Source organism: Ostrea edulis, chromosome 2, assembly GCF_947568905.1.
Source record: "Ostrea edulis chromosome 2, xbOstEdul1.1, whole genome shotgun sequence".
Lineage (NCBI taxonomy): Eukaryota > Metazoa > Mollusca > Bivalvia > Ostreida > Ostreidae > Ostrea > Ostrea edulis.
The window spans coordinates 83,726,011-83,745,983 of NC_079165.1; the positions used below are offsets into that span (position 1 = coordinate 83,726,011).

Below are 19,973 nucleotides of genomic sequence, written 5' to 3' on the forward strand. Positions count from 1 at the left end.
GACTATCTATTTTGTATTGCTTGTAGGAGTTATGAGATTGAACACTGTTCGTTATCTTCACCTTTCACCATGATATATTGAACATGAATAACGTTTCTATATGGCAATAAAATCAACAGGATAAATATTTATTTGTTCAAAGAAGAAAACATAATTAAAAAGAATAAAGACTTGAAATAATTTTTGCAGCCAAGATAAATAGACATGTTTCATTAACACATAAAAATAAACTTACGAAATAAAACTTCCCACCACGAACTAGCATCCGCCATCGATATTTCCGTTTGAACTCCTTTTTCTGAGGTAGATATGCAACCTGAAATTAATCAAAGAAGTGAAACACCACGTGATATGTATTTGCAAAAGTATTCTCCAGTGACATTTTAGTTTTCATTTTGAAAACCATTAGAAGCCAAGGACTCTGTATAAAGTGCTTGTACTATTCTTTCATAACAAGGAATATCGGTTTCGTACCCTACCCAACGAAAAACCCATGACTTTAGAAGATGTCATTATTTACGAAATTATAATTCTGAGGGATAAGACACAAAATACATCAAGAATCTTGCGCACACTGGTTCCGAATTTTTGTCCAATGGCTTGAAAGAGATGTTTCTTTGTCTCAGAAAAGTTCAATTTGATGTACATTTCGTCTTCAAAGTCGGATGTTTGTCAATTAGATGTATACAGGGGATGATTACTCCTCCTAGGCACCTGATCCCACCTCTGGTGTGTCCAGGGGTCCGTGTTTGCCCAACTATTTTGTATTGCTTGTACGAGTTATGAGATTGATCACTGTTCGTTATCTTCACCTTTCATGATAAAGATGATGAAGTTCTTGGTTAGTAATAATTACATAGTCTTCGGTGATCAGTTCTTCTAGAAGTCTGTTGGGGTACGCATGGGCGCAACTTGTGCTCCATTATTAGCTGACCAGTTTTTGTATTCGTGTGAGGTAAAATCTAATCAATAGCTTCTACATGAAAAAAAAAATATGCTGCTCTGGCCTTCATCTAGACATGTAAGTTGCATCAATGATGTTTTATTTATCAAAATACTCATTTTCATTCATATGTTGATTTGATATAGCTCGGGAAACTGGAACTGAAAGACACTTCAGAGTCGACAATATTAACCCATATTTGGGTTTTTGATTGAACATAGATGCCAAAGTGAAACTAACAACACATTTATATGACAAACTAGATGACTCCAGCTTCTCCACCGTCATTTCCCCCACATTCATGTAGTCATATTGCTTCATCACCTGCATATGGTGTTTATATCTCAAATGATTTAATTTGCAAGAGTGTGTTCTGCGTATGATCAATATTCAATATTCAAATTAAGACAGGCTACTGACAGATAAGCTGAGATTACAAGAGTTTCGACAGTCTCGTTTAAAGTCAGCATTTAGCAATTTTTATGATTATTATGACGATTTTATTTTCAAATACAACATTTCGTTAAGCCGAATGCTATCTGAGGTGTTTTATATCAATCATTAGACCGTTCTTTACATGCTTACTCCGTTTGCCTGGTAAAGACATACAGCTCATGACGAGTTTGACCAGTCAATAGGGAATGATTATTCCTCCTAGGCACCTGATCCTGTCTCTGGTACGTCCAGCGCTCCTTTTTTCCTTACATGTATATTACGTTTTTATTCTTTATAGGATTAATCATCTTCACAAGTCAAGGGTTATTGATTCGTTACATCGCACTAACCCTTGACATCAGTCGCTATATAAAAGTTGGGCCAATTAGACCATTACACAATCCACTATAAATAAAACATCCAATGAAATCATTGCATCTTGTTATGTACATGGATACAAATGACGCGATCTCATAAGGCTGTATTGATAAACACGCGCAATTGTAATATTTACACCACTAAGAACGTTTATTGATAGTAGATCAAGTTTGGAAACCTTTCGGTTTAGGACAATATTAGCCATAACTGTAGGTATCAATACACGTGTTTTTATTTGAATCTCTCACTTCGCGTTGTGATAAATAGAACCACATTCTCATTGGTTCCCACTATTTCGTGGAAACAATCAGAACGGACCCAACGTTTTGATAGTCACTGATGTCAAGGGTTAGTGCGAGGTAACGAATCAATAACCCTTGACTTGTGAAGATGAGGATTATTGAGATTGATCAGTCTGCGCTATTTTGACTTGTTCATACTTGTACTTTATGATTTAAAGCTTGATGTTCTACCTAAACATCGCATAACTGGCCTTAAAATGTTTTTCGATGTAATAATAAAAATCCGTGTATGACCGACAAGCAGTGTATTTGAAATGAATACTTACTTGTCTTCGCCGTGTCATCTGAAGGTGGAGACTGTGCAGAATGCACTCTGAAATGTTGATTTAAACAATGTGTTAAAACGAATCATTTAATACATTCCATTTCGATACTCTGCACTTTTAATATGATACACCAAACGACATGATACAATTACGATACGATGGGATTAACATACGGTACAATAGGATGAGCACATAGTACGTTATAATTAGCACATGATACGATGGGATTAACACATGATACAATAGGAATAACACACGATACAATAGGATCAGCATATGATACGATAGAAGTAGCACATAGTACGATAAGATTAACACACCATACGATAGGATTAGCACACAATGCGACAGAATTAATACACGATACGATGGGATTAACACACGATACGATAGAATTAACACATGGTACGATAAGATTAATACACCATGCGATAGGATTAGCACACAATGCGATAGAATTAATACACGATACGATGGGATTAACACACGATACGATAGAATTAGCACATGGTACGATAAGATTAACACAATATGATAGGCTTAACACGCAATACGATAGGATTAACACACGATACAAGAGGATTAACACACGATACGATATCATTAACATATGATACGATAGGATGTAAACACCGTACAATAGAATTAGTACACGATACAATAGGATTGATATGATACAAAAAGATTAGTGCACGGTACCATAGGATTAGCACATGATATGATAGGATTAGCACATGATATGATAGGATTAGCACACGATATGATGGGATTAGCACACGGTACGATAGGATTAAGATGATATGACAGGATTAGCACACGGAACGATAGGAGTAGCACACGATACGATAGGATTAGCACACGATATGATAGGATTAAAACGATACAATAGGATTAACATGATATAATAAGATTAGCAGACGATACGATAGGATTAGCACACGATACAATAGAATTAGCTCAAGATACAATAGGATTTACACACGGTACGATAGGATTCGCACACGATACAATACCATTACACACGGTCCGATAGGATGATATGTACAACATACAATACGATAAGATTGCAAAGATTCGATAGGACCAAAAAAAAATGCAAAAGTATAACACTGCGCCGCATACTTTTAGAGCTTCTTTATACACCGGGTAAAACACTCCAGAAAATAAGTGTTATATGTAAAACGTTGAGATGGTTTCATCTTTTGATGTTTGATAATGTTCATACTGAAATTGGAGTGATTCAGGTCACACTTTTAATAATCCTTGGGTGTTTTAGTGTCATTAACGCAAGTTGTATCATTGTTCAAATCCTGGGGTAGTGTTCTACTTTTAGGATTTTCTGTAAAGGTAAATTCGTGATCTATTTATAACAGCTGTGTAATGACGTCATACAGAAGCACATATTTGTCATGTTGTCATGATACAAAGTACTACTATGTAAACACCTAGTATAGTTTTAAAAAATTAGTGTAGGGCAGATTCTAAAGATTGTTCAATTTACGTGCATAAATGGAGTATGGCCTACCCTAGCACACCCGCGAAGAGGGAAAATATTACTGTTCAGTTCTACTTTACTTGATTACTTTTATTCATTGTGCTTCTTTGTTATCCGACCTGTTTTTATATTCTGATGAAGCGGAATTTATTCAAAAACTTTTACGCGGGAAGAAAAAAATCTCTTGCTGTGGCCTTCAATTCCACATTTATATATATCGACGATATTTCATCTATTAACAATAATAATTTTCGTTCATTGCTTTAACATACCCGCGAAGAAAGAAAAAGAATTATTGCTTCAATAAAAATAAGATACTGTGATTCTATTTTAAATTTTTTGAGTTTTACTCATCTATTTTTCACAATACATCCATGATTGTATTGTTGATTGATTGTATATTGTTTAACGTCCCTCTCGAGAATTCACTCATATGAAGACGCAACCATTGCCGGTAAATGGCTGCAAACTTTAGGCTTATGAGATATAATAGGGCTCACGGCGGTTGTGACCGGTCGACAAGGGATGCTTACTCCTCCTAGGCACCTGATCCCACCTCTGGTGTGTCCAGGGGTCCGTATTTGCCCAACTATCTATTTTGTATTGCATATGGGATTTTTTTTAGATTGATCACTAGTCGCTATCTTCACCTTTCATACATAAGAATCGGTGCTCTTAGTTTGTAAACTCAGCCTGGTGGTAATTGTTTATGCAAAAAGGATTTTAAAAATGAATGTTGCAAATAAACACAAAATTTATACAAATACGCCTGATGAAGAGGAATTGTTTGGCCTGATTCTATCTGATTCTTAAGTGCGTGTGCAAAAGTCTCAACTTTCAAACAAATTTCAATATATAAAACATTACCGATTTTCACGACTCTGTTGAGATTTCATATGAGTTTCCGGGCGTTGTTTCCCCTCGGTTTTGGGGTCCTTGTTTCTCACAGAATGGGTCTTCATTCTAGAATAACTGGATTAAGAACACGAAAACAATTTTACAATATTGGATTTTTAATCAGTGATAGAAATATTGAACTATTGTAATTTTACGTATTATCCTCTGGTGTGTCCAGGGGTCCGTGTTTCCTCAACTATCTATTTTGTATTGCTGATAGGAATTATGAGATTGATCACCTTGCATTCAAATATTCTTTTGGAAAAATTAATGAACTTTCCTTCCGGCTTGGGATCTATATTAATACCCATATTCAATGGAACAAAATCATACAAACTGGAAAGTATGCATACTTCTGAAACAGTATATTTACAAGTATACATTCCATATTTTGCAGTGGTCAGAATATTTTATACGCTAGAAGTTTATGTATAGGTTAGATATAGGAACATAATTTCTTCCCATTTTTCAAGAGAATGGTTACTTTGGTGTATGAAACCACACGTAAAAAATCAATGCATAGAGCATGTTTAAATGATCAACACTTACCTATAGAGTATCAGCTGAATCCTATTTTGCGGAGTTTCAAGTGAATTATATATGTTCGCTGCTGCTAATTAATCATTATCTACAAATGTCACTTCAATGACGTATTCATGCATATGCATATGCTCTTTCGCGAAGACCTTTCTGCAATCAATGAAGTATAGGCCACTGCTTAGAATGGTGAGTAATAAAAGTGGAAAAAGTAGTCTCTTTCTTAAGCTAGACTTCATGAAATTTTGGAACAATATGTATAGTAATTGATAAATCTTGTATGAAAGGTGAAGATAACGAACAGCGATCAATCTCGTAACTCTTACAAGAAATACAAAATTAAGAGTTGGTTAAACACGGATCCCTGGGCAAACCAGAGGTGGGATCGGGGGCCTATAAGGAGTACATCACCTGCTGACTTGTTACACCTATATCCTTGTTAATAATGAGGTGGATAAAAATGAATTGTTGTTTGTTATCTGCTTCTCATTCAAATTCATGCATTTTTGATAAGAAAGCAGAAAAGGTTCAATTATACAACGCTGTTAAAATAAACAAGAGTGTACACTGTATATTTCGTTCTCTATGATGAATGCTCGTCATTAAATTTGCTTGTAGGAGTCGTGGTGGATTTTGACTTTGATAAGCAGGACACAATGGAACCTCGATGTTTATGTTCTAGGTGTGCCGCGTTCATGGTATGAGTGAAGTTCATCCGGAAAAACTGAAAACTGTTTACAGCACTATTAAAATGTGTACAATTCGATCACATAGCACATGCCAACTTCCCCATTGATAGTATACAACATAAACATCCTGGGGAAGGTTTCTATAATAAGAGTGTATATTGCTTATTCATTGGACCAATCCCCATGGATACACTTACACTTTTGGGTTTACCTCAATACAACGCAACTTGGAGTTTGAATTCGTTCCAAATTGCACAAAATAGGCTCTTTGTCAATAAATGTTGCTTTGTTATCCTTATAATATATATCCCCGTGTGACCAGTGAGACCGCTGTAGCGAGGGAAACATGAAATGTTCAAATTATAATCATATTCAGTAAGGTACTGTAAATAAGAAATATTTTTCTCTCTAATATCATTATATAGATCGTCTATATACATCGTCCTAGGTGTGCCACATTCATGGCATGGGTGAAGTACATCCGCATATAGTAGATAGATCATCCATGCCGTGAAGGCGGCACACCTAGGACTAATATATATATATATATATAGCGAAGGATATAGAGGTGGGATATATATATATATATATATATATATATATATATATATATATGAGAAGCGAAGATAACGAAGAGTGATCAATCTCTTAACTCCCACAAAGAACAGACGTCTCCATATGAGTGAAAATTCTCAATAGAAACGTTAAACAATATACAACCAACCAACTTACAAGGAATGCAAAAGGAAGAGTTTGTAAACACGGACCCCTGGATGTACCAGAGATGGGATCAGGTGCCTAGGAGGAGTAAGCATCCTCTATCGACCAGTCAGACCCGCAATGGGCCTTAATACTTTATCGGGTAAACGCAGTATTCCCTAGTTAAAATCAGTGTGTAAAGAACGGCCTAACAATTGGCATGAAACACGTCAGGTTGCCCTACTCTTAATTTTGTATTCTTTATAGGTTATTGTTCACTATATGTCAGTAGATTGACATATTTATGACTATATACTATAGGTGTTAATTATGTTTTGATGGCAATTATATCTGGATTTAGCACAGGATGAAACTGTGATACAATCAACTGAAAGTTCACTGAAGGTGTGGGGAGGTGTCTGATAGAATGGCATAATTTCTTCCCGTGTTCATCCATGGTACAGCAGAATTTACTTAACATTATTCTAAGCCAAAAAGGTTTGGAAATATCAAATTCTATCTGGTCAGTAAATAGGATGCATGGTGATTAATTGTTATGATGCTGAATTGCTATGATTAAAAGGCGCAGAAAACGTAGTGACCAATATCATAACTCCTATAAAGAATACAAAATAAGTGTGGGACCAACATGGAACCCAGGACATACCTGAGGTGGGATCAGGTGCCTAGAAAATGTAAGCATCCACCGTCGACCGTGTAATACTACTTTTTGAACCTCGTTTAAGAAACACGTCAGACAGCTCTAGAACCAATGACAATTTTCAATGGCAAACTAGACCGTTGCAACGACTATAGAATTCGCTAAATGTTGATTTTAAATGAAACTGTTTAAACTCCTGTACCATCAACTTCTTTGTCAGTTGGCTGCCTCGATTTAGAAACTGGTTATACTCAGAACACCCTCGTGTGTATCGAATGAGTCGAAGGACATAAAACCACATGTAGGTGATTATGGAATATTGCGACATAAATATGGAAAGTTGATGTTAGAGAAATTTAACTCACCCCGATTGTCATATTGTTGAGTTCTTAGTATGCCATTAACATTTATGATCAATAAAAAATCTTAGAAACAAATCTGGAAGACTCTGCGGTGTCTTTTATTTCGAGTTCACTGGGATGTATGTTCTTCTATTTAATTATGAAATAAGTATTTGTAGGATATCAGTGGTTCATAATGTCACTGTACAATTGATTTTGAAGGCAGAAACTGGAGTGCGCTCACTCTAGGAAATGTTGAGTTTACGAAAAAGACCACACGAGAAAGGGCGAAACCACCAGGATGAAGCCAAATATATGATTTATATAGGAAATGAATACTTTTCCGGGGTTGGAATATTCTTATTCATTGACCAATTTCATTGCATTGAAGGTGAAAATATCGAACATTGATCAATCTCATAACTCCTATATAAGAAATACAAAATAAAGATTTGGGCATCAGGTGTCTAGGAGGAGTAATGATCCCCCATCGAGTCCAACTCTCAATTTTGTATTCCTTATAGGATTTATGAAATTGAGATTTCATAAAATTGAGTACGTTATCTTCACATTTTCATATCACCAAATCTTCTAGAAATGCTTTGGTACACCGGCACATAAAAGCAGACCAGACTTCAACTCTATTCTGGAGAAAAATTTAATCGAGTTTTCATAGGGAAAATCTCTAACTACTTGTTTCAAAATATTTCCATCAATGATTTAACATTTTAAAGGCCCTGAAAACACAGACAACTAATGCAAAAAAAAAATCTGACATGACATCCTGTTGAGCGATGTATGAATAATTAGTAAAAATTCATGAAAGCAAGTATACTACATGTAGTTTGTCTTTACCACAGTTATCCCCCTTTTATTTCCTGTAATAGCTACGTCTCTCATAATTCACAAGATTAAAGCTGACATGAATTAATAAATACGTACACCTTTCTCATCTTATCCGCCATATTTCTCTCAGGTAGCCCAATTTACTCTACCCGTATATACCCCAAATGTGATTCTCACACCTGAGTGATTTTTCTAGGTGGATTCGACCAGTGCACATCTCCGATAGTAATATATAGGGAATGAGAAACAAATAAAATCACATTTTAAAACATTATGCTTTGCTCAAAATTACAAAATATTTATTGTATACCAATGCAACATTCTGGAAGTTTTGATAAGTTAGACAAAAATGCAAAAAAAAAACAACCAAAAAAACAACAACAACCAAAAACCCCGGTTTTCTTGCATACTTGCAAGTGCATGCAAGTATTTGCTGTTTCTTATATAATAAATGCGGATAAATCATTTGCCAATTACATACTGATAGAATGGAATACACAAAGAGCATAAAATATATTATTTATATCAATTCTTGCAAAATAAAGGTGCATGCCATATGCATAATATGTAATGCGTAAGGTATATTCGCAAAAAAAAAAACCCACCAAAAACCCGTATCAAATACGGCCGTCTATTCAACAGGTATCGGAGATGTGCACTTACCGAAAATATTATATTCTCTTTATTCCGATAAATCCACGAAACAAAATGATAAACTCCATTTGTATCTCGTTAGAACTTTACAACACGTTGTCATTCCATTATACAGACTGCGACACACTTCACCCGTGCCAAACAGGATGTCTTCAATCAGGGGAGATGTCAGAGTCGAAATTTTTTCCTGTATTGAATGCTTGTCTGGTCGAGGTTTTGCAGTTTGAATATAGAAATGGGGAATCTAATATCTGGTTGGATATATTGCGTGCACAATTCAAAATTTATCGATGATCATATACAAACTTGGATATACAAATAAGGGAACAATGATCAAAAATATATATCTGTGTGAAAATGCGTGTATTACATTTGCAATCAACAATAAACAGTTGAATACACAAAGACACATCTAAAAGGAAATGTATAAACGAAAATATAGTTTTGTTTTCTCTTTTGGAACCACATGATAAAATTATTTACGGTACGGTCTCTGTATGCCCATATTCATTGATTGAACAGGAGAGAGAGAGAGAGAGAGAGAGAGAGAGAGAGAGAGAGAGAGAGAGAGAGAGAGAGAGAGAGAGAGAGAGAGAGAGAAAAGAGAGAGATGGAGAGAGACCGTCCTACTTCGATGTACAATATCAGTGGCGGATTTAAGGAGGTGCAGCCGGCGCCCCCCCCCCCCCCCTAAAAATTTCAAATTTAAGGTAAATCGTGGTATCTTCTTTAGAAAAATGTACTCAACGATAAAAGAAGCAATAATTTCTTCCACTCCCTGAGAAATAAATGACAAAATCTTTTGATTTCTTGAATTACTTTATTGGGAGAACTTAATTTTTTCTAAAAATCCTTAAAATTAGCGTCATTTTATTATTTTCACCTCAAGGCGGTTCGCAGACCCCCTGCCTCATAAAGTGGCGCCCCCCGTAACCACAATTCCTGGATCCTTGAAAATATTATCGCATATCCACACTTGTCTTGGATATGCGCATTTATCTCCGTAACTGTATCCTCGTCAGTTTTTACTAAAAGGGAAAGGGGGGGGGGGTTCTTATTTATTCCGGGAAATTTAATTCTGCAATAGTCTAATATATATTGACACGTACACGTCACGTCCTTTCTGGAACATTCTTCCAAACGGCGTGGTCATCAATTTGGTGCAGCATCAATTCTATCCATATCACTTTAAAATATGCCCAAGACCAAATCAAAAAGGGGGGCACCCAGATCCACGACGTCGGACCAGTCTCAACATGCTCAGGCAGTACAGACAGGGCGTAATCGCAGGACACGGAGAAGCAATGCTGACCCCAGCGTAGCACATGGCGGAGTCCAGCCACAGATACCTGTCGTCCAGCCACAGATACCTGTCGTCCAGCCTCAGATACCTGTCCTCCATCCCAAAAACCACTTTTAACCCCCACAGCGGGTGCAGCCTGGGGTAGAATTAACGCCAAGTACAGGTAATGATATTTTGCACAATGAATTTAATCAGGGCCTACAACCGTTACCTACAATGATCAATTCAAACCAGGCCCCATTGGCATATCATGTTATTATGGAGCGCCAAATTAACATAAACTCAAATAATTGAAGATATCTTCAATTATTTGAAGATATCATCAATTAAATTATTGCTCACTTTAATTGAATTAATGCGCGCATTAAATCAATTATTGCTCTAATCAAATGAATTAATGCGCGCTTCAATTCTATTATTGCTCACATCAATTGAATTAATGCGCGCATCAATTGAATTAATGAGAGCAATAATTGATTTAATGCGCGCATTAATTCAATTATTGCTCTCTTCAATTCAATTGATGCGCGCATTAATTCAATTAATGAGAGCAATAATAGATTTGATGCGCGCATTAATTCAATTATTGCTCTCTTCAATGCATTTGATGAGAGCATCAATTTAGTAGAAATATTGCTCGCAATAATTAATTTAGAGCTCGGTTTAAATAATTTGATGATCTCTTTAATTCAATTGAAGATATCTTTAAATCATTTACAATGCTTTTGTATAAGGAATTAATGCGCGCATCAATTCTTTTAAAGAGAGCAACAATTCAATTAAAGATATCATTAATTCAATTGTGGATATGTTGAATTGAAGATATCTTTAATTATATAGTTGCTCTCTCTAAAAGAATTATTGCTCTCTTCAAATGAATTAAAGATATCATTAATTCAATTGAAGAGAGCAATAATTGAATTAATGCGCGCATTAAATCAATTATTGCTCTCATCAAATGAATTAATGCGCGCATCAATTCAATTATTGCTCTCATCAATTGATTTAATGCGCGCATTATATCAATTATTGCTCTCTTCAATTGAATTGTAGCGCGCATCAATTCAATTGTTGATATCATTAATTCATTTGAAGAGATCATTAATTCGATTGAAGCGCGCATCAATTCAGTTGAAGAATTAATGCTATCATCAATTTAATTAATGCGCGCAGTAATTCAGAATTGAAGATATCATTAATTATTTGAAGAGATCTTTAATTCAATTGTTGCGCGCATCAAATGAATTAATGATATCTTCAAATAATTGAAGATATCTTCAATTATTTGAGTTTATGTTAATTTGGCGCTCCATATGTTATAACCACACTAAACATAAAATAGTCAACGGTGAATTTGTTAATTTAGCCACTTTGCTTGTACGTGACAGCAGTAATTCTCAGATAACATCTATTCTCTCAGTCAACAAATTTGGCCAAATTATTGCATATCCTAAGCAATCAAACAAAATCACTACTATTGAACGCTGGACAGATGCGTTCCTCAAATTTACTAGCATATATATTGCTGCTCATCCAGAAAAAAACACAGCAATTATTAAAGTACGTCCACGACGTTAGACTGGGGGCAGAAAAGTCACAGGGTTGGCCTAATTATGACGAGCAGTTTCGCTTGCGCATGGCAACTAATCCGTCTATGGACTGGGGCAGGGTTGATGCAGAGCTTTGGCTCATTTACATGACCCCTTCAAACACCCCATCCCCCCAGCCACCATCAAATCAGTATCTCAAGTGCTTTGATTATAATTACAAGGGGTCGTGCCACAAGATTCAGTGTAGATATTTACACCGTTGCCTTAAGTGTGGCGACAACCATCCGTCAAGTGATTGTGCTAAAACCCAGGCTAAGGCGGGCAAACCAGGGGGACCAAGCAACAATCAGCCCTTTTGGGCCAATAGCAACCAGTCACAATCCTTTAGCCCAAGCCAAACCAGACAGCAGTCTGGATATATGGGCCCTGGCAAATTCGCCAATAAATACTAGCATAGTTGTTAGTTATCTCCACACATACCCAGACACTACATCAGCTATTTCTTTAAAAAAAAAATGGTCTAATTCGGGGGTTTAGATTGCAGTATTCGGGTCCTCGACTGCCAATGTTTTGTAGTAATCTTGTATCAGCCACTGAGCACACAGAGGTGTTGCAAGAAAAAATCCATAAAGAGGTGCTTGAAGGGCGAATGGCTGGTCCTTTTGACCACCCCCCATTGCATGATTTACACGTTTCCCCAATAGGTGTCGTTCCGAAGGCAGATGGCGGTTGGCGCATGATCACACATCTTTCTTACCCACCGTCAAATAGTATAAACCACCATATCGACCCGGTTCACAGATCTGTTAAGTATACCTCATTTGATACTGTAGTCCAAACCATTAGTCTTCTGGGCAAGGGGACGTTCATTGCAAAAGTTGATATCAAAAGTGCGTTCAGGTTAATTCGGGTTCATCCAGCTGATTTCGAACTCTTGGGCTTGCATATGAATGGCAGTTTTTATATTGATGAGTGTTTACCTTTTGGTTGCGCTATTTCATGCAAAAGTTTTGAAATGTTCTCATCATTTTTAGAGTGGTTGGTCATAGCTAAATCAGGGATTGAAACGGTTCACCATTACTTGGATGATTTTATTTTTGCAGGCAGTGCGCATACAAGCCATTGTCATGTCCTTATGCATACATTTCAGTCTACGTGTGTCGAGATGGGAATACCTTTGAACCAGGATAAATCTGTTCAACCCACTACCTGTTTAATATTTCTCGGTCTGGAGATTGATACTATCAAAATGCAAATTAGAATACCCCGAGAAAAGGTTGACGAAGTCATGAATCTCCTACTCTTCTGGGTCTCGAAAAATAAAATTAAGTTATCTACCCTTCAGAGCCTGGTGGGCAAGTTAAATTTTTTTTGGCAAAGCAATACTCGGTAGCAGGGCATTCAACCGTAGATTTTACAACGCCACGATTGGTCCCACTAAGCCATCGCATCATATCAGAATCAATCACTCAATGCGTGAAGACATGAATACATGGATAAGTTTTTTGAGGGGATTCAATGGTGTAGTGTATTTCCCAGAGAGGGAGTGGGCCACCCACAACACTTTACAACTGTTCACGGACTGTGCAGGTGGATCTAGTTTAGGTTGCGGGTGTTATTTTCAGGGTCAGTGGACCTACCTTCAATGGCCACATGATTGGACCATTACTTCAATCTTGAAAGACATCACATTTTTAGAACTTGTGCCCATTGTACTAGCCATATCAGTATGGGGCAGTAGGTTGCAAAACAAAAAGATACTATTTCATGTGGACAATATGGCCTTAGTACACATTCTTAACAAACAGTCATCTAAGTCACATCGGGTTATGTCGTTTGTTAGGCCACTTATCCTTCAAACATTGCACTTCAATATTCAGTTCAAAGCCCAGCATATCCCTGGGAAAACAAATAAAATTGCTGATTCTATATCTCGCAAGCAGTGGGACTTGTTCAGGAACCTGGCACCTACAGCCGATCACAACCCTCAGCTAATCCCAGCTTCGTTCCAGAGGCTGCTTTGTCAAGTGAAATAAGCCGCCTTTTACACTCATCCTTGTCAGCAAACACCAACCAAGCATATATGGTGGGTATTCAGGCATTCAACCATTTCCGTAGCATTCAGGGACTACCTAACACATGGCCACCACCGGATGCTCACATCAATACATTTATTGCACATTTATCCATACACGGTTACAAGCAATCCACAGCTAAAGCATACATTTCTGCCATTAGTTTTTATTGCAAACTCCACTGGAATGCGGATCCGACTAAGCATTTTATAGTGCAGAAATTGTTGCAGGGTATGAAGCGCACAAATTCAATATCGGATGCCCGTTTACCTATCACATTGGGCATTTTGGAACTAATCATAAATAAACTACAGGTGGTATGCTCCAGCATGTATGAGACCCTTCTTTTTAAAGCATCATTCTCACTAGCTTTTAATGCCTTGCTTAGGATAGGGGAATTTGCTTTGTCAAAGGGCAATTCTGTGGATCGGGTTTTACATACTGGGGACTATTTAACAATTCACATTAGATATTCGAAAACTGACCAATTAGGTAGGGCACCACATTGACAGTACATAAGATGACCGGAACTACTTGTCCAATACAGGCCATGCACGATTATATGGAGGTTAGGGCACCGAAAGCGGGGCCATTATTTTGTCATTACTCTGGTCAGCCTCTTACTCGTTACCAGTTTACCTCAGTTTTGTCACGCTCGCTTAATTTAGCGGGGATAGACAGTAGGCACTTCAAATCCCACTCGTTTCGCATTGGTGCAGCAACTACACTCGCTCAACAAGGCATGTCAGCCGAAGTTATTCAAGCGGCAGGTCGATGGAGATCTGTTGCATATCAGTCATATATTCGCTAATCTCTTAACGTTCATATGCCTTGGGTATTTGCATGCCTAACATTCACCAAGTTCTTCATAGGTCCAATTAAAGTGTGGATTGTTGGATCCTCCATTATTAAGAGGGCAGCAGTGGCTGCCAGATCCAGGACAGGGGGACCAAACCTTAACGTTCCAAACACGACCATTTGGTGGCAAGGTTACGGGGGTATGAATTTATACGAGTTGGTGCCGAAACTTAAAATATTACAGCAGGTGCAAGATATTCCTGATCTTATCATTGTTCATTGTGGGGCAAACAACCTTGGCCGTACCAACCTGTGGTCACTGGTCAGACTTCTTCAGTCTGCTATACTAGAAATAACCAAACGTTTTCCTAGTGTGAAATTAGTGTGGTCCTCACTGCTACCTAGATTTAGTTGGCGTTATTCTACACAGATACAGGCAATGGAAAACGCCAGAGCAAGAATTAACAGGGAGGGTATTAGGCTAATAGCTTCAAAGGGTGGGGCGTTCATCAAACACACACAATTTGAAGCTAAGCCCGTTCATCTGTATCATTCTGATGGTGTGCATCTGTCACAGCTCGGGAATGACTTATTTCTCAATAATCTACAAGGTACCCTTGAAACCTTCATTGGTGGCAGGGTTAATGCGTTTCCTTAGACCTGTTTCGATTTGCGGCAATCTGGTTAGCGGTGACCATTTGAGTTGGCGTACTGCCGCCGTCACCACGGTTCTGGGCACTCCCTTTGTGGCGGTTGCAGTCCCACAAACGCTCCTGTTTCACGGGCGTGTGTGGCACGTGCAAGTGGCGTTTCGGCGCACCCCAACTCAAATGGAGGAGTGCACCCAATATTCTGCAGCTTCATGCCATGAACTTGAAAATTTGCAGTATTGATTGATGATTGAATTGCTGATTGAATGATGGAATTGTTGACATTGAATTGTCGGACTATTGATTGATTGATTTAATATCTTAATTCTTGTATTATTGATTGATTTATTGTATTTGCATTTGGTGACGTTGTGCACTTGCGTTTACCCAGTGCGCAATTCGCCCATCTGGTGCCGTCACATTTCATTGATTGATTGATTGTTGAGGGGGCGGCTCTGTGGTAGCCCCCAACCATCACCGCGGCCAAGAGCGCCAAAACAAATAAATACCGTTCATTATTATAGTGGTTGTACAGTGTTATTTTTGGACAGGAATCGGTGATAAAAAATATATATACTCATGCTCATCATTATACATACATGTAATCACCTTGTACCTTATTGGAGAAGGCTTATATAGGCTGCAAGCCTGCTGCCTAATCCATTTATGCTTCATACATATTATTTGCATTACAAAATAACAAAAAAGAATATTGTTATTAAAGGTGGGGGACAGACACTCTTGTCACCTCCCCTTGATTCTATGGGTTTGATAACGACACATAATATGATAAACTCGATTATTACATTTGCATTAGTACAATTTGCATCGAGTTCAACGCAGAATGTAATAACGCAAAATGACATAGATATATATAAGATCTATTGAGCGCCAAATTAGCATAAAATGAAGTAATTGAAAATAACATTATTAAAAGATATGTTTAATTTTTAATTATTGTGTGTTTTAAATGAATCAAACAAATCTGTATTATCAATTGATGAGAGCAATATTGAGTTACTAGTACTGTTCTCTTTTAATGAATTAACGATATCATTTGTCTTAATAAGAGCGCGATTATTACAAGGTCATCCTCTCTCTCTCTCTCTCTCTCTCTCTCTCTCTCTCTCTCTCTCTCTCTCTTTCATCCCATACACTCGTACAGTGTTGTATATGCAAATTATATATGCATAAACAATTTATGTAGCTAAATGATTTCCTGATTTATAAATCTGCAATACTCTGACCAGTAAATCATATGGTATAAGGATTCATGCACAATACAGGGTAAATATTCTACTCTGATACTTCCCCTGATTGAAGATAGCTGATCGGCACGGGCTAAGTGCAAGGTGAAGATAACGAACAGTGATCAATCTCATAATTCCTACAAGCAATACAAAATAGATAGTTGGGCAAACACGGACCCCTGGACACACCAGAGGTGGGATCAGGTGCCTAGGAGGAGTAAGCATCCCCTGTTGACCGGTCAAACCCGCCGTGAGCACCATATCCCGATCAGGTAAACGGAGTTAGCCGCAGTCAAATTCAGTGTGCCAAGAACGGCTTAACAATCAGTATGAAACACGTCAGACAGCATTTGACCCAATGCGAGGTTGTATTGACGAACTAGATCGTTATAACAACCATAGAATTTGCGAAATGCTGACTAAGTGTGTCGCAGGCTGTACAATGGTATTTACTGTTGGAATGCAAATGGAGTTTATCGTTTTGTTTCATGGATTATGCAAATAACGGGAGTTTTACTACTACTTAGAGTATTTTCGACAAGTGTACACGTACATTTGCGGTCCTTTACAGATATTACGAGTAGACCCAGGTAAATAGTCGTCCGCATTCGATGCGTTTTCATGGCGAGCATACATGTCATGTTTATAAGTACAAAATTACTTATTTATTTGCCTTTTACTTGAAGTAATTGTGAATGGAATAGATTGTATACCCTTTGCTTATTCCATTGTATCAATAGATAATAGATGAAATATTTCTCCGCGTTTTTGTATAGTTTTGACATATTTACTGCAAATGTACCGACACTCACGTAAAGAAAAGGCATTCTATATATATTTATCCAAAGCTTTTGAAATGATTTACTATTGTACGATATGTTTACTATAATTTTGAGCACTGCGCGGTGTTCCAAAACGTGATTTCATTTCTTCTTGATGTCCTGTAAATTAGTATCGGAAATGTACGTGTTACCTGTCGAAGCTATCCGTACAGGTAAATCGAAGACACTGATGTGAAGTGAAGCGTAGCAAAACTCGTCCCCTTATATACCATGCGAACCCTGATACATATAACAATAGAATATCCAACTAATATGGCGGATTAGCAGAGAAATATGTCGGACATATAAAATTATACTATATTTATTAATTCATGTCAGCTTTAATCACATGTATTTGTTCAGAAGATGACATTGTTTAATGATTGACCAATGCAGTTTTTTGTATTTAGATGCATTGTTTGTTGAAAGGTGAAGATAACGAACAGTGATCAATCTCATAACTCCTATCAACGATATAAAATAGATAGTCGGGCAAACACGGACCCCTGGACACACCAGAGGTAGGATAAGTCGCCTACGAGGAGTAAGCATCCCCTGTTGACCGGTCAAACCCACCTTGATTCCTATCGTTATAACGACCATAGCATTTGCGAAAAGCTTATTTTTAACGAGACTGTTGAATCCCCTGTACCATCAACTTGTTTATCAGTAGCTTGTCTCGATTTAAAAACTGACCATACGCAGAACAAGCCCTTGCGTATCGAATCAGTTGAGAGATATAAACACCATATGCAGGTGATCATGAATATTGCTACATACATATGGTAAGTTGACGATGGAGAAGCTACAAGCATACCGTTTGTCATAAAGTTGAGTTGTTAGTTTGCCGTTAATATCTACTTTCAATAAGATATGTATCAATGAATCTTAGCTTTCGGGTTTCGATAAATCAGCATGCACATTCGACAATTCAATATTTAGTGTCTTTCGGAAATGTACTTTATTACAAAATCTAACATTCATACAGACATCAGTGATTTTTTTCTCTCGTTTTCCTATATATTTGACTTTATATCCACAGAGTGGATCCGACACTACTAGGTAACGTGTAATATTGGTTTGAAAAACTACCATAATGCCCTATCCTTTTTAGCTGTCACAATGGTTACTGGTTCTTTTACAAAGTCTTCTAAATGAAGTGCAATATATCAATTGAAACGAGTTTTTATACACTGAGGAATACAACATCATTATATTATAATAACTGTACAAAAAGGAAAACATTTGAAAATGCGAAAATAAGAGTTTCAATCATTTGGTCAGAGTTTCGGGATGTGGATAAATCTTCGTCGTTTCCAATCCTACAAAACAAAACGTCACAGATAATAACGACGAAACAAAACATCACAAATAATAACGACAAAAATATGTTTAATAATCTATGTTTGACACTTTATCTGCGAAGTCATCTTCGCAAGCCTAGTGTCTGATTCGCTTTCCCTCATCTCCCTTAGAGTAAGCGAATCGGACACTTGGCTTGTGAAGTTGCTGCATAGCATGCACTAAACATCTAATAAAACTTGAATCATTCCTTTTTATTCCTATCATTTTTGATTTACAAAAACCTATTGATGATACATAGCGTTTATAATGCAATTTCATCATACTTTTATTTTGGACTTTGCATTCGTCTACTGATCACGATTCTCGTCCTTTGAAGTCCCAGCCGTCATTTCTGTTTTGTTCGTGAAATGCTATGACTACAAATAGACAGAGTAATTGGAATTTCATATAAAGATGTCTCCTGGATGTATGTTCTGCAAGGCAATCTCAAATATATCGACTATTGCAAGACACTCATCGTGTATAATGAACACAAGAGTTCGAATTGTCTTCTAGAAAACAGGAAACATTTTCCTAGTCAGGGAATAGAATGAGCACAAAATAAAGATAAAGTGATCATTCATAGGTGGGATCAGGTGCCTAGGAGGAGTAAGTATCCCCTATCGACCAGTTACACCCGCCGTAAGCCCTATATGTTTGTCAGGTAAAAAGAGTTATTCGTAGCCAAATCAGTGTGCCAAGAACGGCCTTACAATCGGTATGAAACACGTCAGACAGCATTTAACCCAACGACCGTAGAATCTGCGAAATACTGACTTTAAACGAGACTGCTAAAAACCTTGCAGCATTTTTGGAGGAACGTTTTATTACAGAGTATAAGTTGATTCGTAATCGAATCATTGCACGAGAAGGAAGTGCATCCTCTGGATTACTGATATATAGGCTTATAGGAGTATAGTAGATTTATTGCAGTTATTTAAATTAAGCTAACCGAGACCATGGATGTTGGATGTTGTGATTATTGGGAATTCCACTTCAAATATCAAGTGTACTGTAGAATTTTAACCTGAACAATCGA

At 37.2% G+C, this 19,973-nt stretch overlaps 1 protein-coding gene and 1 long non-coding RNA gene across 2 annotated transcripts; one reads left to right on the forward strand and one right to left on the reverse strand.

The window, feature by feature from the left end:
• Positions 1 to 251: 251 nt before the first annotated feature.
• Positions 252 to 4,780, reverse strand: LOC125682327 (uncharacterized). The gene is made up of 3 exons (XR_007372517.2): positions 4,687 to 4,780; positions 2,325 to 2,371; positions 252 to 316 (listed from the first exon to the last, which is right to left on the reverse strand). It is a non-coding gene; the product is annotated as an uncharacterized LOC125682327 (long non-coding RNA).
• An 8,700-nt stretch (positions 4,781 to 13,480) lies between these two features.
• Positions 13,481 to 14,580, forward strand: LOC130051526 (uncharacterized). Its single transcript, XM_056153499.1, has 2 exons — positions 13,481 to 13,622; positions 13,937 to 14,580. Exons 1-2 carry the CDS (start codon positions 13,481 to 13,483, stop codon positions 14,578 to 14,580), a joined length of 786 nt encoding a protein of 261 aa, XP_056009474.1.
• Positions 14,581 to 19,973: the final 5,393 nt, after the last annotated feature.

Coding starts and splice junctions, on each gene's coding strand:
- LOC130051526 (XM_056153499.1), top strand. CDS start 13,481: ATGAATACATGGATAAGTTTTTTGAGGGGATTCAATGGTGTAGTGTAT. Junction 13,623..13,936: donor TTGCGGGTGTTATTTTCAGG/GTCAGTGGACCT, acceptor ATATCTCGCAAG/CAGTGGGACTTGTTCAGGAA.